Source organism: Halichoerus grypus, chromosome 5 (assembly GCF_964656455.1).
Source record: "Halichoerus grypus chromosome 5, mHalGry1.hap1.1, whole genome shotgun sequence".
In the NCBI taxonomy this organism is placed as follows: domain Eukaryota; kingdom Metazoa; phylum Chordata; class Mammalia; order Carnivora; family Phocidae; genus Halichoerus; species Halichoerus grypus.
The window spans coordinates 176,172,770-176,184,756 of record NC_135716.1 but is presented as its reverse complement, the minus strand read 5'-3'; the positions used below and the strand labels follow the sequence as shown (position 1 = coordinate 176,184,756).

At 59.7% G+C, this 11,987-nt stretch overlaps 1 protein-coding gene and 1 long non-coding RNA gene across 3 annotated transcripts in view; one reads left to right on the top strand and one right to left on the bottom strand.

Moving 5' to 3' along the window:
- Nucleotides 1-11,987, top strand: part of PLEKHM2 (pleckstrin homology and RUN domain containing M2) — a 38,600-nt gene that overhangs the window by 22,646 nt on the left and 3,967 nt on the right. The window contains exons 2-13 of one of the 2 annotated variants that reach the window (XM_036067052.2): nucleotides 408-514; nucleotides 903-1,012; nucleotides 1,513-1,612; nucleotides 2,147-2,234; nucleotides 3,062-3,248; nucleotides 4,538-4,597; nucleotides 7,703-7,931; nucleotides 9,223-10,065; nucleotides 10,331-10,400; nucleotides 10,502-10,592; nucleotides 10,854-10,918; nucleotides 11,282-11,370. In XM_036067052.2, the coding sequence (XP_035922945.2) occupies nucleotides 408-514; nucleotides 903-1,012; nucleotides 1,513-1,612; nucleotides 2,147-2,234; nucleotides 3,062-3,248; nucleotides 4,538-4,597; nucleotides 7,703-7,931; nucleotides 9,223-10,065; nucleotides 10,331-10,400; nucleotides 10,502-10,592; nucleotides 10,854-10,918; nucleotides 11,282-11,370 (2,039 nt within the window). The remainder of the gene's footprint in view (nucleotides 1-407; nucleotides 515-902; nucleotides 1,013-1,512; nucleotides 1,613-2,146; nucleotides 2,235-3,061; nucleotides 3,249-4,537; nucleotides 4,598-7,702; nucleotides 7,932-9,222; nucleotides 10,066-10,330; nucleotides 10,401-10,501; nucleotides 10,593-10,853; nucleotides 10,919-11,281; nucleotides 11,371-11,987) is intronic. The other variant, XM_078073764.1, reaches the window with a different exon arrangement.
- Nucleotides 3,257-7,549, bottom strand: LOC118519527 (uncharacterized). The gene is made up of 5 exons (XR_004909195.2): nucleotides 7,449-7,549; nucleotides 6,657-6,770; nucleotides 5,495-5,613; nucleotides 4,987-5,157; nucleotides 3,257-3,439 (listed from the first exon to the last, which is right to left on the bottom strand). It is a non-coding gene; the product is annotated as an uncharacterized LOC118519527 (long non-coding RNA).

The following is an 11,987-nucleotide window of genomic DNA, read 5'->3' as shown; positions in this document are numbered from 1 at the left end:
ATTTGACGGGTTTTCTTTCTTTTATTTTTTGTTAAGATTTTATTTTATTTATTATTATTATTTTTTTTATTCATGAGAGACAGAGAGAGAGAGAGATGCAGAGGGAGAAGCAGGCTCCCAAGGAGCGGAGAGCCCGATGCGGGACTCGATCCCAGGACCCTGGGATCATGACCTGAGCCGAAGGCAGACACTTAACTATCTGAGCCACCCAGGCGCCCCTGTTAAGATTTTATTTTTAAGTCATGTCTACACCCAGCGTGGGGCTCGAACCTACAACCCCGAGATCAAGCGACGCGCGCTCCACCGAGGGAGCCAGCCGGGCGCCCCTTGACTGGTCCTCTTAGGAATCTGCTATAGCCTTCTTCTTCATCTGTTCCTCATTTCGGGCGCGGTTCTTTTCCTTTCAGTTGCAGAGCTACTTCGCTGCGTGTGAAGATGAGACCCCCGCCATCCGGAACCACGACAAGGTCCTGCAGCGTCTGTGTGAGCACCTGGACCACGCCCTGCTGTACGGGTAAGGTGGGGGTGGTCTCTGGGGGAGACCCTAGGGCGCCACCCGGCCGGCCCAGGCCGCGAGGAGCCTCCAGAGAGAAGTCCCCCGCCGTGCCTGCCTTTTATTCCTGCTTTCTCTTGGCAGAAAGAGATTTGCCTCACTCAGGCAGACCGCAGGCTGTCTGCAGCCGGCCCCTAAACGGCCTCTGCGCAGGCGGGAACGGCTGCGGGAAGAATTAGCGGCACATGAGCCGCTGGGTGAAGGCGCGGGGGTTGCCTGTGGGCCCTGCGGGGAGCCCGTCGCCTTTAGCCGGGAGCTCGTCAGCGACACGAGGCTGCTGGGCCGGCGGACTGCAGCTTCCCGGGGTGGCCCCATTTCGGTCATGGCATCTCCTGTCCTATTTTCGCAGACTGCAAGACCTCTCATCTGGCTACTGGGTGCTCGTCGTGCATTTCACCCGGAGAGAGGCCATCAAACAGATCGAGGTGCTGCAGCACGTGGCCACCAACCTGGGGCGCAGTGAGTAGCACCAGGACGATGCTGCGGGGGGCCCGGGGCTCAGGTGCGGGCTCAGGGTCAGCCCCGGGAGGCTGACCCCCTAGTGCTGTCCCGCGGCAGAGGGGCGTTCAGGTGCCGGCGCGCTGCGCCTGACAGTTTGTTGGAGCATCGAGGGTGGGGGGCAGGAGAGCGAGGTGCTGGGGAGAACCTGACTCCTACCGAGTCCCAGCCCGAGCCCGGAATGGGGAGCTGGCTTCTCTCCCTGAGCCAGGCAGGATCGGCGCCCAGTCCTTCAGCTTCTCAACCCACCTGGAGCTGGGTCCGAGTTCCCTGGGCTGCCACCAGCTAGGGTCTGACTAGAAAACCACAGGTTTCAGGGGTTCCGGCCCCCCAAAGAGAGGAGGCTATCAGAGCGCTTGGTCCCCTCAGCTGCTCTTGCTGTCCTTCCTGCCCTCGCTTGGCCCAGAGAGCCAGCACCCTGACGGACCTTCCTGCCAGTTACTCCCCTGCTCCGTTTGCAGGTAGGGCCTGGCTATACCTGGCACTCAACGAGAATTCCCTGGAGAGCTACCTGCGGCTGTTCCAGGAGAACCTGGGTCTGCTGCATAAATACTACGTCAAGTGAGTGTCCGGAACAGTCTGTCTCATGCAGCCCCGGAGCTCCCCTTGAACCTCATCCCAAAGACTCTTGCCACATGCGGACACCGCGGTGTGCCGTGTCAGAGGCCTAGCCTGGCATGGCATGCTGAGGACACGTCAGTGGTGGCCAAAGGGCCCTCAGCACCTTGCCTCTGGTGGCCCTGCCACGAGTACGGGCGTTCCCACTGCTCTGCCTCTGCCCGATCCTCCACCCAGGCCTCAGACCTTACTAGACCGCTCAGCCTCAGCTGGGCTGCCGCAGGAACAGAGTATCTGTGGTAGCTGCCCGGAGCTAGATGAGCCTGATGCTGCGGGCCCCGTGTCTGAAGACAGTGGCCGGGAAGAGCTGCGGGGCTCCACAGCCAGAGGAGAATGCTGCAGAGGGCGGGGCAGGGCGGCCCCCAGCTGGGCGCCCTCCCGGCCGTGGGGACGCCACACGTCAAACTTCGACACAGCCAGCTTGCCGGTGAGCGCGGGGCCAAGCCGGTAACCGTCGTCCCTCCTCGTGTCTCGCAGGAATGCCCTGGTCTGCAGCCACGATCACCTGACTCTCTTCCTGACCTTGGTGTCTGGGCTGGAGTTCATTCGATTCGACCTGGATCTGGTGAGACCCCCTGGCTCTCGCCGCCGCTGGGGGCGGCAGGGTGGGCGGGCTGGACATGCGGTTTTACTCTTCTGGTCCCTCTCAGGGAGCCTGTTGGGTGTGACTGAGCCTGAGCAACACCTTGTTTGTTCAGGGTCAGAACAGTGGAACTGGATGGAAGGGGGTGATCCTCTCTTGGCTTGTCTAAGCCAAATGCCTAGTGCAGGTAGACTCCTTCCTGCCTCTCTGTCCAAACTGGGAGAAAAGCCACATTGCCTGGAGTATTTAGTGCTAGGGTACCCTCCTCTGGGTTTAGGACGTGAGTGTTTGAGAAGGACAAGGCACATTCATCCCTGTGCCTCTTGGGACCCCGGAAGTGTCCTCAGCTCCTTGCTCCCCGGTCTCCCTCACTGTCATGCACTAGAGAAACAGGACGTGGGCCCAGGAAGGGCTGAGGAGGGTCCAGAGCGTCCCTCGGACTTGGGCGCCTCAGCATGCAGCTGCCCCGTCCTAATCCCATCACCTTCCCAGGTCCCTGCCCCAGCAGCACAGACCGTCTACGGAAAAGTGGTCAGAACTGGAGAAAACGAGCCGCTCTTGTGGTTGAGGAAGTCAGGGAGGGGCTGCAGGCAGAGCTGGGATCTGCCATCCCTGTCTGCCTCGAGTCCAGAGCTTTAAGAGCCACAGCCATTCCCATGACTCCTTTTAGCAGCTTATTTCTGAATTTCGTGCCTTTAGCCCACCGATTTCCCAAAGGAGAGCTAGCAGGGGAGGCCGGTCGGAGGCAGGTCTGCTCCGGGCCCCCGAGGCTCCCGCAGCCGAGCCGGCTCTTTGTGCTCTCATCTCAGGACGCCCCATACTTAGACTTGGCCCCCTACATGCCCGACTACTACAAACCTCAGTACCTGCTGGACTTCGAAGACCGCCTCCCCAGCTCCGTGCAAGGCTCGGACAGCCTGTCCCTCAACTCCTTCAACTCCGTCACCTCCACCAACCTGGAGTGGGATGACAGTGCCATTGCCCCATCCAGTGAGGGTAAGCGCCCCAGGTGGCAAGGAGCCACGCCTCTGCTGTGGCCCTCGTGGTGAGGCCACTCGCCTGGCTGGGTGACGTCCCTCTGGGCTTGTTGTGGTCTGATGGGGGAGATTGGAAGTTCAACAGGGCCCACCATTTCCCAGATCTTCACTCATTTCCTCAGCATCTCCGTGGAGGGTAAAACACAGATTCTGGGGACAAAAAGCCAAAATGAGATCATACGAATGTTAGACCCTTTTCCAGAAGGCTAGAGCCCTATGCCCAGGGCGGGGGCGGGCGGGGTGGTTTTCTAAGTGAGGAGGACGCTCTTCCTGCCACTACAAGGGTGAGTGCGGCCTGCTCGGGGAGGTCGTCCTACTCTGATTCCAGGCAGAAAGAGGCTGAGCAGCCCCTGGAAGGAGAAGAGAGAGCCAGATGGGTCCGAAGAGGAGGGTTTCTCATGAGCCCCCATTTCTCATGAGCCCATCGGGTTTCGGAGTCCCTCCTGCACTTGCTAGTGTGTTAGGTGATTGTACCCCCGGCATCCAAGACTGAAAAAGGTTGTCATCACGTCTGTAGGTCATTCTGTTGTCTGGATCCAACAACTGATGGGAACAGCCTGGTTTCTTTCAAACCTTAAGCTTCTGTGTTCATCTATAAAGCTGGCTGTTTTCTCCACCTTCGTCCATCCCATGTGGGAAAGGAGAGCTCTTCATTTACTGTACCCCGCCTCACCTCCAGGAAGGGGGCACCCCAAGCACAAGTTCAGTCCCCGGGGCTCCCTGGAAGTGCATTAGCATTGAGATCTTGGCCTTCCTCTTTCTTCGTGTCTGCTCCAGCCTTGTTAGCAACACTTGCATTGCTCCTTGTACAAGTGGAAGGCGGCAGCTCAGTCTCCTCGGATTGTGCTCATGGGCTGCCTCCAAGAAGTCAGGGGCCGGGCCCTGAAGGGGCAAGCCAGGCCGCCTGGGGGTGGAGGTGTCCCCTTGAGCCCCCCTTACCTCCGATGCTGTGTTCAGAGGGAAGGAAGGCAAGGGATGGAGAAGGTTAGGTACGTTCTTCTCAGCCAGAACCAGGTCCTGGGGTTGGAAAGGATTGTCCTCAAGGATCTTTCCAGCTGGTCAGAGACTCCTGGGCCAGCACAGGAGCTGAGAAGCATAATAAGTTCCCTGAGGCTGTTAGAGAAAGTGCAGAAAGTTTAACTTTTTCCTCTCTTGTTTTCTCCCCATGTCTCCCACCCTGCCGACCCCACCCTCCCTGTCCTTCCACGACCTGTTTCTAATCTTCAGTTTTGTCCCTCGTTTTTATAGATTATGATTTTGGAGATGTGTTTCCAGCAGCGCCGTCCGTACCCAGCACAGACTGGGAAGGTGGGACAGAGTCCACTCTTACCCTCTTCTCCTGTTTTGCTATGTTTCCATGCCAAGCTTGCTGCATGATTCGAAATCAGCTCATTATTTATAATAATGTCAATGATCATAATAAAGCCAAGTTTGGTGTTCTAATAGATGGAATTCTGCAGTAGGAGAACTTGACCTCTAGCTCTAGGCAAACCCCCTTCTCCTAGTGCAGGACTCCTGCCTTTATGCAGTGGCCTCGTGGAGTCACCAAGTGACCATGTTTCAGGGACCCGTGGATCACCCTCCCTGATTCTGATGCCAGTGGGAGCACCAGATGTGCGTAGGGAACCGCCAGCTCGTGGGGCGCTAGTGGCCTGATCCAGCGAGCAGAGGCTTGTTCTGGAAAGCGTGGGTTGAACCTGTGGATCGTAAGCTTCTTTAGGTCAGATGTGCTCTTGTGTCAGAAGCGTCAAGGAGTAAAGGCAGAGGGCTCAATTCCTCCAGTCCAGTCTTGGTGGCTTCCTCTCTGGTATCGTGGAAAGAGCCTGAGGGCCCAGTGGGCGAAGCGGCCCAGGTACACCTGGAACTTCCTACAGGGAGATTCTCTTTGAGGTTTTAAAGCAGATTAAAATATAATCTGTCCGCCCTCCCACCTGTCCACTAGGTGGCAGCCGTGCTTGGGCATTCTCCTGCCCAGGACTCCACTTCTAGGCTTCTGGAAACCCGTGGGGCTCTCCCCCTCATTCCCGTGGTTACTTAAAGCACAGGGCATTGTTTCTGAGAGGGTTAATGCTTCCTCCTTAGATCTGAGGCCATACCCCCCCCCCCCAATTAAAGAGCCTCCTGCCCTGGGGGCTGCTTCTGCCCGGGCTGGGCCGGGTGGGGCCCGGGGGCCAGCCCCCGAGGGAGGAGGTGTTGACTGCTCACCCGGGCAGGAGGCTTAGGTGCCCTTTCCACTGCTCCAGAGCTGGTCCCTTTGTTATTAGCGCCGGGATCTCTGAGTAATGGATGACAGATCATCTTTTTCCAAGTAACATATGAAATAGCTTAGTTTGAAGGAAATAAGACAGGGCATTGGGGAAAATTAATTATGTCATCTGGCCAAGAGAGTAGCACTCAAGAGTGCCCCAGGTTAGTTAAGATGAGCTCGAAATCCAGAATTCCATCGTAACCTCATTTATCCTCTCAACCTCTCTTCTTGCAGTGCACATGCTGGGCGTTGATTTTTTTTTTCCCCCTCTGATTCTAACCACTAACCCCCTCCTGACCCAGCTCCTCGCTGCTCTTTGCAGTCACTTGACAAGCAGGGCCTGACCCTCCTCCGCAGCCCTTCAGAGCTCCCGGTGGCCTGAGAACTAACATCCCGGGTCGTGCTGCTGGCTCAGGCTGGGCTGGGCTCCCAGGCAGGGTGAGCTTTGTCCCCCTGGGAACTTCTGCTTCCTGAGTTCCCAAGCCTACTCTAGCAGCTCCGCTGGGGAGGCATGGTCCTCTTCCACCTGGAGGAAAGCAGGATTTGGGGGCAGCTCCAAACTCAGGGCCCTGGGGTGGGGGCTGGGGCAGCCTTCCATGGTCCTTGGCTCATTACAGAGCTGGTGGGTAACCAGCCTTGACACCACCATGTCCCGTGGCCTGCTCACTCACTTCTCAGCACTCCTCCCACAAGCAACTGCAGATCTCCAGGGGCTGGAACAAGAGTGTATGGCCTCGCAGGACCCTTCTTTGAGACTGAAGGACAAGGTTTTCTACCTCTGAGAACTAAGGCTCTGGGGGCCCAGGACATCTGAAGGAAGTGTATGTTGCTAGTGGTTTTTTTTTTTTGGCAGGGCTGGTGATTGCCTTTGGCCCCTATCTTTGCCCTTATATTAAAAGACACTGTACTTTTTTAAAAAAATGAATGATGTGCTGCATCAGCAGACAGCTGCCCAGTGTTTCCAAGACCCACTAGGAAGTGGACAGCAGGTTGGGCCCTTCCAGATGAGGCTGAGGATGGGAAGCATGTTTGCTATGTCTCCTCTGGGCAGATAATGGCCCACAAGATGTGTGTAAGCTGGCAAATGGGGCGTGAACATCCCATGTCCCCTGCCATTACCTCTCACCCGACCTCTTCCGACAGCTGGGCCTCAGTTCTTTGCTGGGGTGGCTCCCATCTGCCACCAGATAAATGCCCTGTGTGCTTTTCGTGCTCCTGTTCCAGTAACCTGGGCTGGATGGTTGGGGGCAGGGGGAGCAGTTAAACCAGCCCCTCTCTGGAGAGGCAGAGCCCCCGCACCCTGCCTTCTCCCCAGGGTGGAGCCAAGGGTGAGGGGGACCCGGAAAGGACCGGTAGGCAGGCGGAGGCTTGAGTGAAATGGAGTTCCCAGCTCTCGTCTTAAAGGGGTGCCTGGTCCTGCCCCCCGCTCTGGGAGTGTGCCAATGTCGGGGAGAGAAGCAGCTGCCGAAGGGCCCATGAGGCAGCTGTTGGGGGGCGGCCACTCGGCACACCTTTCTTCTCCCTTTTGCATCTCCTTGTTGCCCTGGTCTGTCATTCTGCCTTACTGTGCTCTGGGCCCTTGTTCTGCCTTTCCCCCGGACTCCCTATCCTGTCTCTCAGCCCCTGCCCCCGCTCTGCACCCCTCAGTTTCTCTGATCCCCATCGTCTCCCTCTATTCTCTCTTCCTTTGTTGCTTTTTATCTGCCTCTGGCACGGGGCAGAGGGGGGCCCCTCAGAGGACTGCCGGCGGCGTGCGGTGCTGCGCGGGCTGCCGAGCACCCCCCCCAGCTCCCTCTGACGGAAGGCTCTAGGGTTAACCTGAGAGGTCTGTGGCCCGTCTCCTCTCGAGGCACCAAGTCACCGTCCCTGAGGGGCTTCAGCCTGGAGGCTGCTTAACCTTGGGGCTCTTACCTCGAACTCAGCCAAATTGCTATGAGCTCCTGGGGGTTCCCAGTGGAGTGGTGATGGTGTCCCTCCAAGTCACTCTTAAAGCACAAATCCCGTGTCCTGTTGGTCTGGGCCTTCTGCTCCTAAAACAGGGCCACCCTGATCAGATTGCCCCGGGAGGAACTCACCTGCCTCCCTCATGAGTTAAGGCATGCTTTGGGGGCCTGGGGTCCCCAGATGGTGTCTGACGGGCTGTCTCCTATTTCCTGTTCTCCCAGATGGAGACCTCACAGACACCGTCAGCGGCCCCCGCTCCACCGCCTCGGACCCGACCAGCAGCAAAGCTTCCACCAAGAGCCCCACCCAGCGCCACAACCCCTTCAGTGAGGACCAGGCAGAGACCGTGTCCTCCTCGGACACCACCCCAGTGCACACCACCTCTCAGGAGAAGGGCGAATCCCACGCTGTCGACCTGCCAGACCCCTGCACAGAGCTCGAAGTCATCAGGTCAGCGGGGGTTGGGGGAGCATCCGGGTGTCCATCCTGTCCGCTCCCAGCATCACGTTTTAGTCCTCGCACGCTGGGACCACACACCCCGGGGACGGACCGGGATCTTCCTGGAGACTAAGGGGTCCTCCAGTGGTTCTTCGAGCAAGAAGAAACAGAGGGCCTGAGCCCAGAAGGCGGTGTGGCCCAGACGACAGCCGTGGCTGGTGGCCGGGGCCACACGTGGGCTGCTGGGGCATTTGACAGGTTCATCCAGGGCCAGAAAGCCCCTTCGGACTGGAATTCTTCCAGTTCTTGGATGTCACCGAACAGTTCCTGAGATATATACTGATCCTAGTTCAGCATGGCTCCTTGAAAGAAAAGTGTCTCCATCATGTGGGCAGGGACCTACCTAGAAGGGAAGGAGGAGGGGCGCCTGGGTGGCTCAGTCAGTTAAGCGTCTGCCTTCAGCTCAGGTCATGACCCCAGGGTCCTGGGATCGAGCCCCGCATCGGGCTCCCTGCTCTGCGGGGAGCCTGCATCTCCCTCTGCCTGCCTCTCCCTGTCTCTCACTCTCTCTCTCTCTGACAAACAAATAAATAAAACCTTAAAAAAAAAAAGAAGGGAAGGAGGCGGCGCAGGACAGATTGTGGAGCTCTCGGCCCAGAGCCTCCTGGGCTCCCTGACCTCTGACTCCTGCCCCTAAAACTCTAAGCGCCGAAGAAGAAGATGTGCATGTTGTCCCCTCCGAGGCTTACTGGCCCAAGGCAGGGGTCAGGGGTCCCACCCTGCAGGCTGGTTCAAGGCCTGAGCCGCTTAAATGGCTCAGACCTGGGGTCACCTTGCCAGGCCCATCCCAGCCAACCTGCCATCAAGGAAGTTTGAGCCCAGAAGACTTTGAGTGCACTTCTGGTTGAATTATCCACGGTGATACCTGATGGGAAGTGAGGTCAGCTCACAGCATACCCAAGGGGACGGCTAAGTAGAGGCACCATGACCAACCATGGCCCGTGCTTGTTCCCCAGAGCGCGGCTAGAACAGCTGTCGTCAGCTAGAATTCAGAGGACCTGCTCAGGGGTTCCTCGGGTCCCCACCTCTGCCAGCAGCGGGGGTACCTCAGGGCCTGAGCTGTTCTTGCCGCCCCCCCGCCCCGGCCTAGGGCCTCCCACCCATCACTGCCCAGGGCCGCCGAAGCTCCCGCTGTGCCCTCAGAGGTCACACGCCCAGGATCACCCCTTTTGACCCAGCCCGCCTAATTCTCCAGTACTGCGGCACTCAGGTGGTAAATGTCTCCCCATCACTACTGTCCCAGGGTCACCAAGAAGAAGAAAACTGGCAAGAAGAAGAAGACGAGGTCGGATGAGGAAGCTAGTCCACTTCACCCCTCCTCGACGCAGGACACCTGTGCCCGGCGGGGGGATGGTGACAGCCTGGTCAGCAGCCCAGGCCTGGGGCGTGCCTCCCCGGATGCGACCTTTACCTCCCCCCAGGAGGAGGGAGAGGGGCCCAGCAGCACAGCGGAGAGCAGCGAGCTCTCGGAGCCCGGCCAGATAGGCCTGCTTATCCCCGAAATGAAGGACACCTCCATGGAGCGCTTGGGGCAGCCCCTGAGTAAGGTGATCGACCAGCTCAACGGGCAGCTGGACCCCAGCACCTGGTGCTCCCACGTCCAGTCCCCAGACCAGTCCTTTCGGACCGGCTCTCCCGGGGAAGCCCCGGAGAAGCCGCCATTTTGCGACTTTAGTGAGGGGCTTCCAGCCCCAATGGACTTCTACCGCTTTACCGTCGAGAGTCCAAGCACTCTTACATCAGGTGGCAGCCACCATGACCCTGCAGGGCCTGGCCAACCGCTGCATGTTCCTGGTAGCCCTGCGACTGCTGGCCAAGAAGAGGGAGGAGGAGGAAGAGAGGGACAGACGCTTGGGCCCCTAGAGGACGCCCCCAGGGAGCCCCGGGAGCCGGAGACCCGGGAGCTGGACACTGAGTGGCCCCTGGTGGGGGAGGGGCCTGTGCCAGAACCAGAGCCCGGGACCCACGAGACTCTTTGCCAGCTCAAGCGAGACCAGCCCAGCCCGTGTCTGAGCAGCGCCGAGGACTCTGGGGTGGATGAGGGGCAGGGGAGCCCATCCGAGATGACCCACTCGGCAGAGTTCAGGTGAGCAGGGCTCACCTCAAAAGCCGGTGACAGTGGGCATCTGTCCTCCAAATAAACAAAGCGCAGCTCCTGGAAGGACCAGCCTGGGCTGGGAGGCGGGATGGGGTGTAAGTCTGCCCGCCCCCCCCACACACACTTTGGCCCCCTGTCAGGGGCAGAGCCACGACAGCTGTGCTCCGTCTGGGTGCCTGTGTGGCCGTGTGGGTCTGCGTCACCTCCTGCCCTTGCCCTCGCCTGACACCCCCCACACTTGTCCCTCTCACAGAGTAGACAACAATCACTTACTCCTGCTGATGATCCATGTGTTTCGAGAAAACGAAGAGCAGCTCTTCAAGGTCAGTCCCAGGAACTCCAGGGCAAGCGGGAGAGCGTGAGGCCCCGGGGTGGGGCGGGCGGGGGCCGGGGGGCCTGACCCTCCTCTGTCCCGGCCCCTCAGATGATCCGGATGAGCACCGGGCACATGGAGGGCAACCTGCAGCTGCTGTACGTGCTGCTCACGGACTGCTACGTGTACCTGCTCCGGAAAGGTGCCCGCCGCCCCCCGACCCCGGGCCCGGCCAGGGCCGCTGCTGGGGGCAGCCTGAGCATGAGGCCCACCGCCCTCCCTTTCCCTGCACCGCCCCCCCACACCCCCCCGGCTCTCGGCCGCTCGCCATCCCAGCAGCCCCAGGAGACAAGCGCCCCGTGTCATTCTCCTCCACCGCGTGGAGGCCGGGTCTTAGAAAACGGGGCAGGGGGAGGGAAAAGAGGCCACTGTGAGTCACAGGCATTGGGGTCTCCTCTCTCAGGGGCTGCGGAGAAGCCGTACCTGGTGGAAGAGGCCGTTTCTTACAATGAACTTGACTATGTGTCGGTGAGTGCAGGCTCGGCAGTTGGCACGTACCCTAGGCCAGGGCTCCTCGGCCTCCCGCCGGCGTGTCCCCGCCTGGGCCCCACGGCCCCCGGGCTCGGGCCTCAGCTTCTGTCTCAGAGTAGCGTCCACGCTGATGCTGGGGAGAAGAACCGAGTTTGAGGACGCTTCTCCGTCCACCATATTTCTGACCGTCCCTCCCTAACTCATGCCAGGGTCCCGGGCCCCTGGGGCTTTGCCTTGGGCGACTCCGGGGTGTGCTTCCTCCCTCCCCAGCCAGCCCGCAATGCGGCCCCGGCTGCCGCCCCCTGGAGGGAGCAGCCAAGGCCCGTGCGCGTGTGGAGGTGAAGCTCCTGTTTCTGGCAGGTGGGCCTCGGGCAGCAGACGGTGAAACTGGTGTGCACCAACCGCAGGAAGCAGTTCCTGCTGGACGCGGCTGACGGGGCCCTGGCCGAGTGAGTGACGCGCCCCCCGCCCCCTCCCCGTTTGCATGGCACTGGAGAGCCGCTTGGACTCCCCAGCCTTGCGCAGTAGGATACAAAGAAGTGGCGAACAGATGTGTTCCCTCCGGAACCTGCGGGGGGTGTACACGCACACTGACGGACTCGTGTCCTCAGCTCGGGGGACCCGAGACCCTAGGTGGCCGCCAAAGAGGAAGGGGGCTGGCATGAGTTACTAACAGGAAAGAAACGGGGGGCCGCAGGAGCGCCTGGGTGGCCCAGTCATCAAGCGTGTGCTTTCGGCTCGGGTCGTGATCCCGGGGTCCTGGGATCGAGCCCCGCGTCGAGCTCCCTGCTCCGCGGGAAGCCTGCTTCTCCCTCTCCCACTCCCCCTGCTTGTGTTCCCTCTCTCGCTGTGTCTCTGTCTGTCAAATAAATAAATAAACTTTTTAAAAAAAGAAAAAAGAAACGGGGGCCACAGAGTGCATACAGAAATGACTCGTAATAAGATGGTGTCATTATGCTGACTCGGGTCCCATCCGCACCAGCGTATCTGGTCCGCCCTCACCGGCGACCCCAGGCCCCCGGGGCCACTGGGAATGGCTCGCTCGGCCTGCTGCATGTCACTGCCC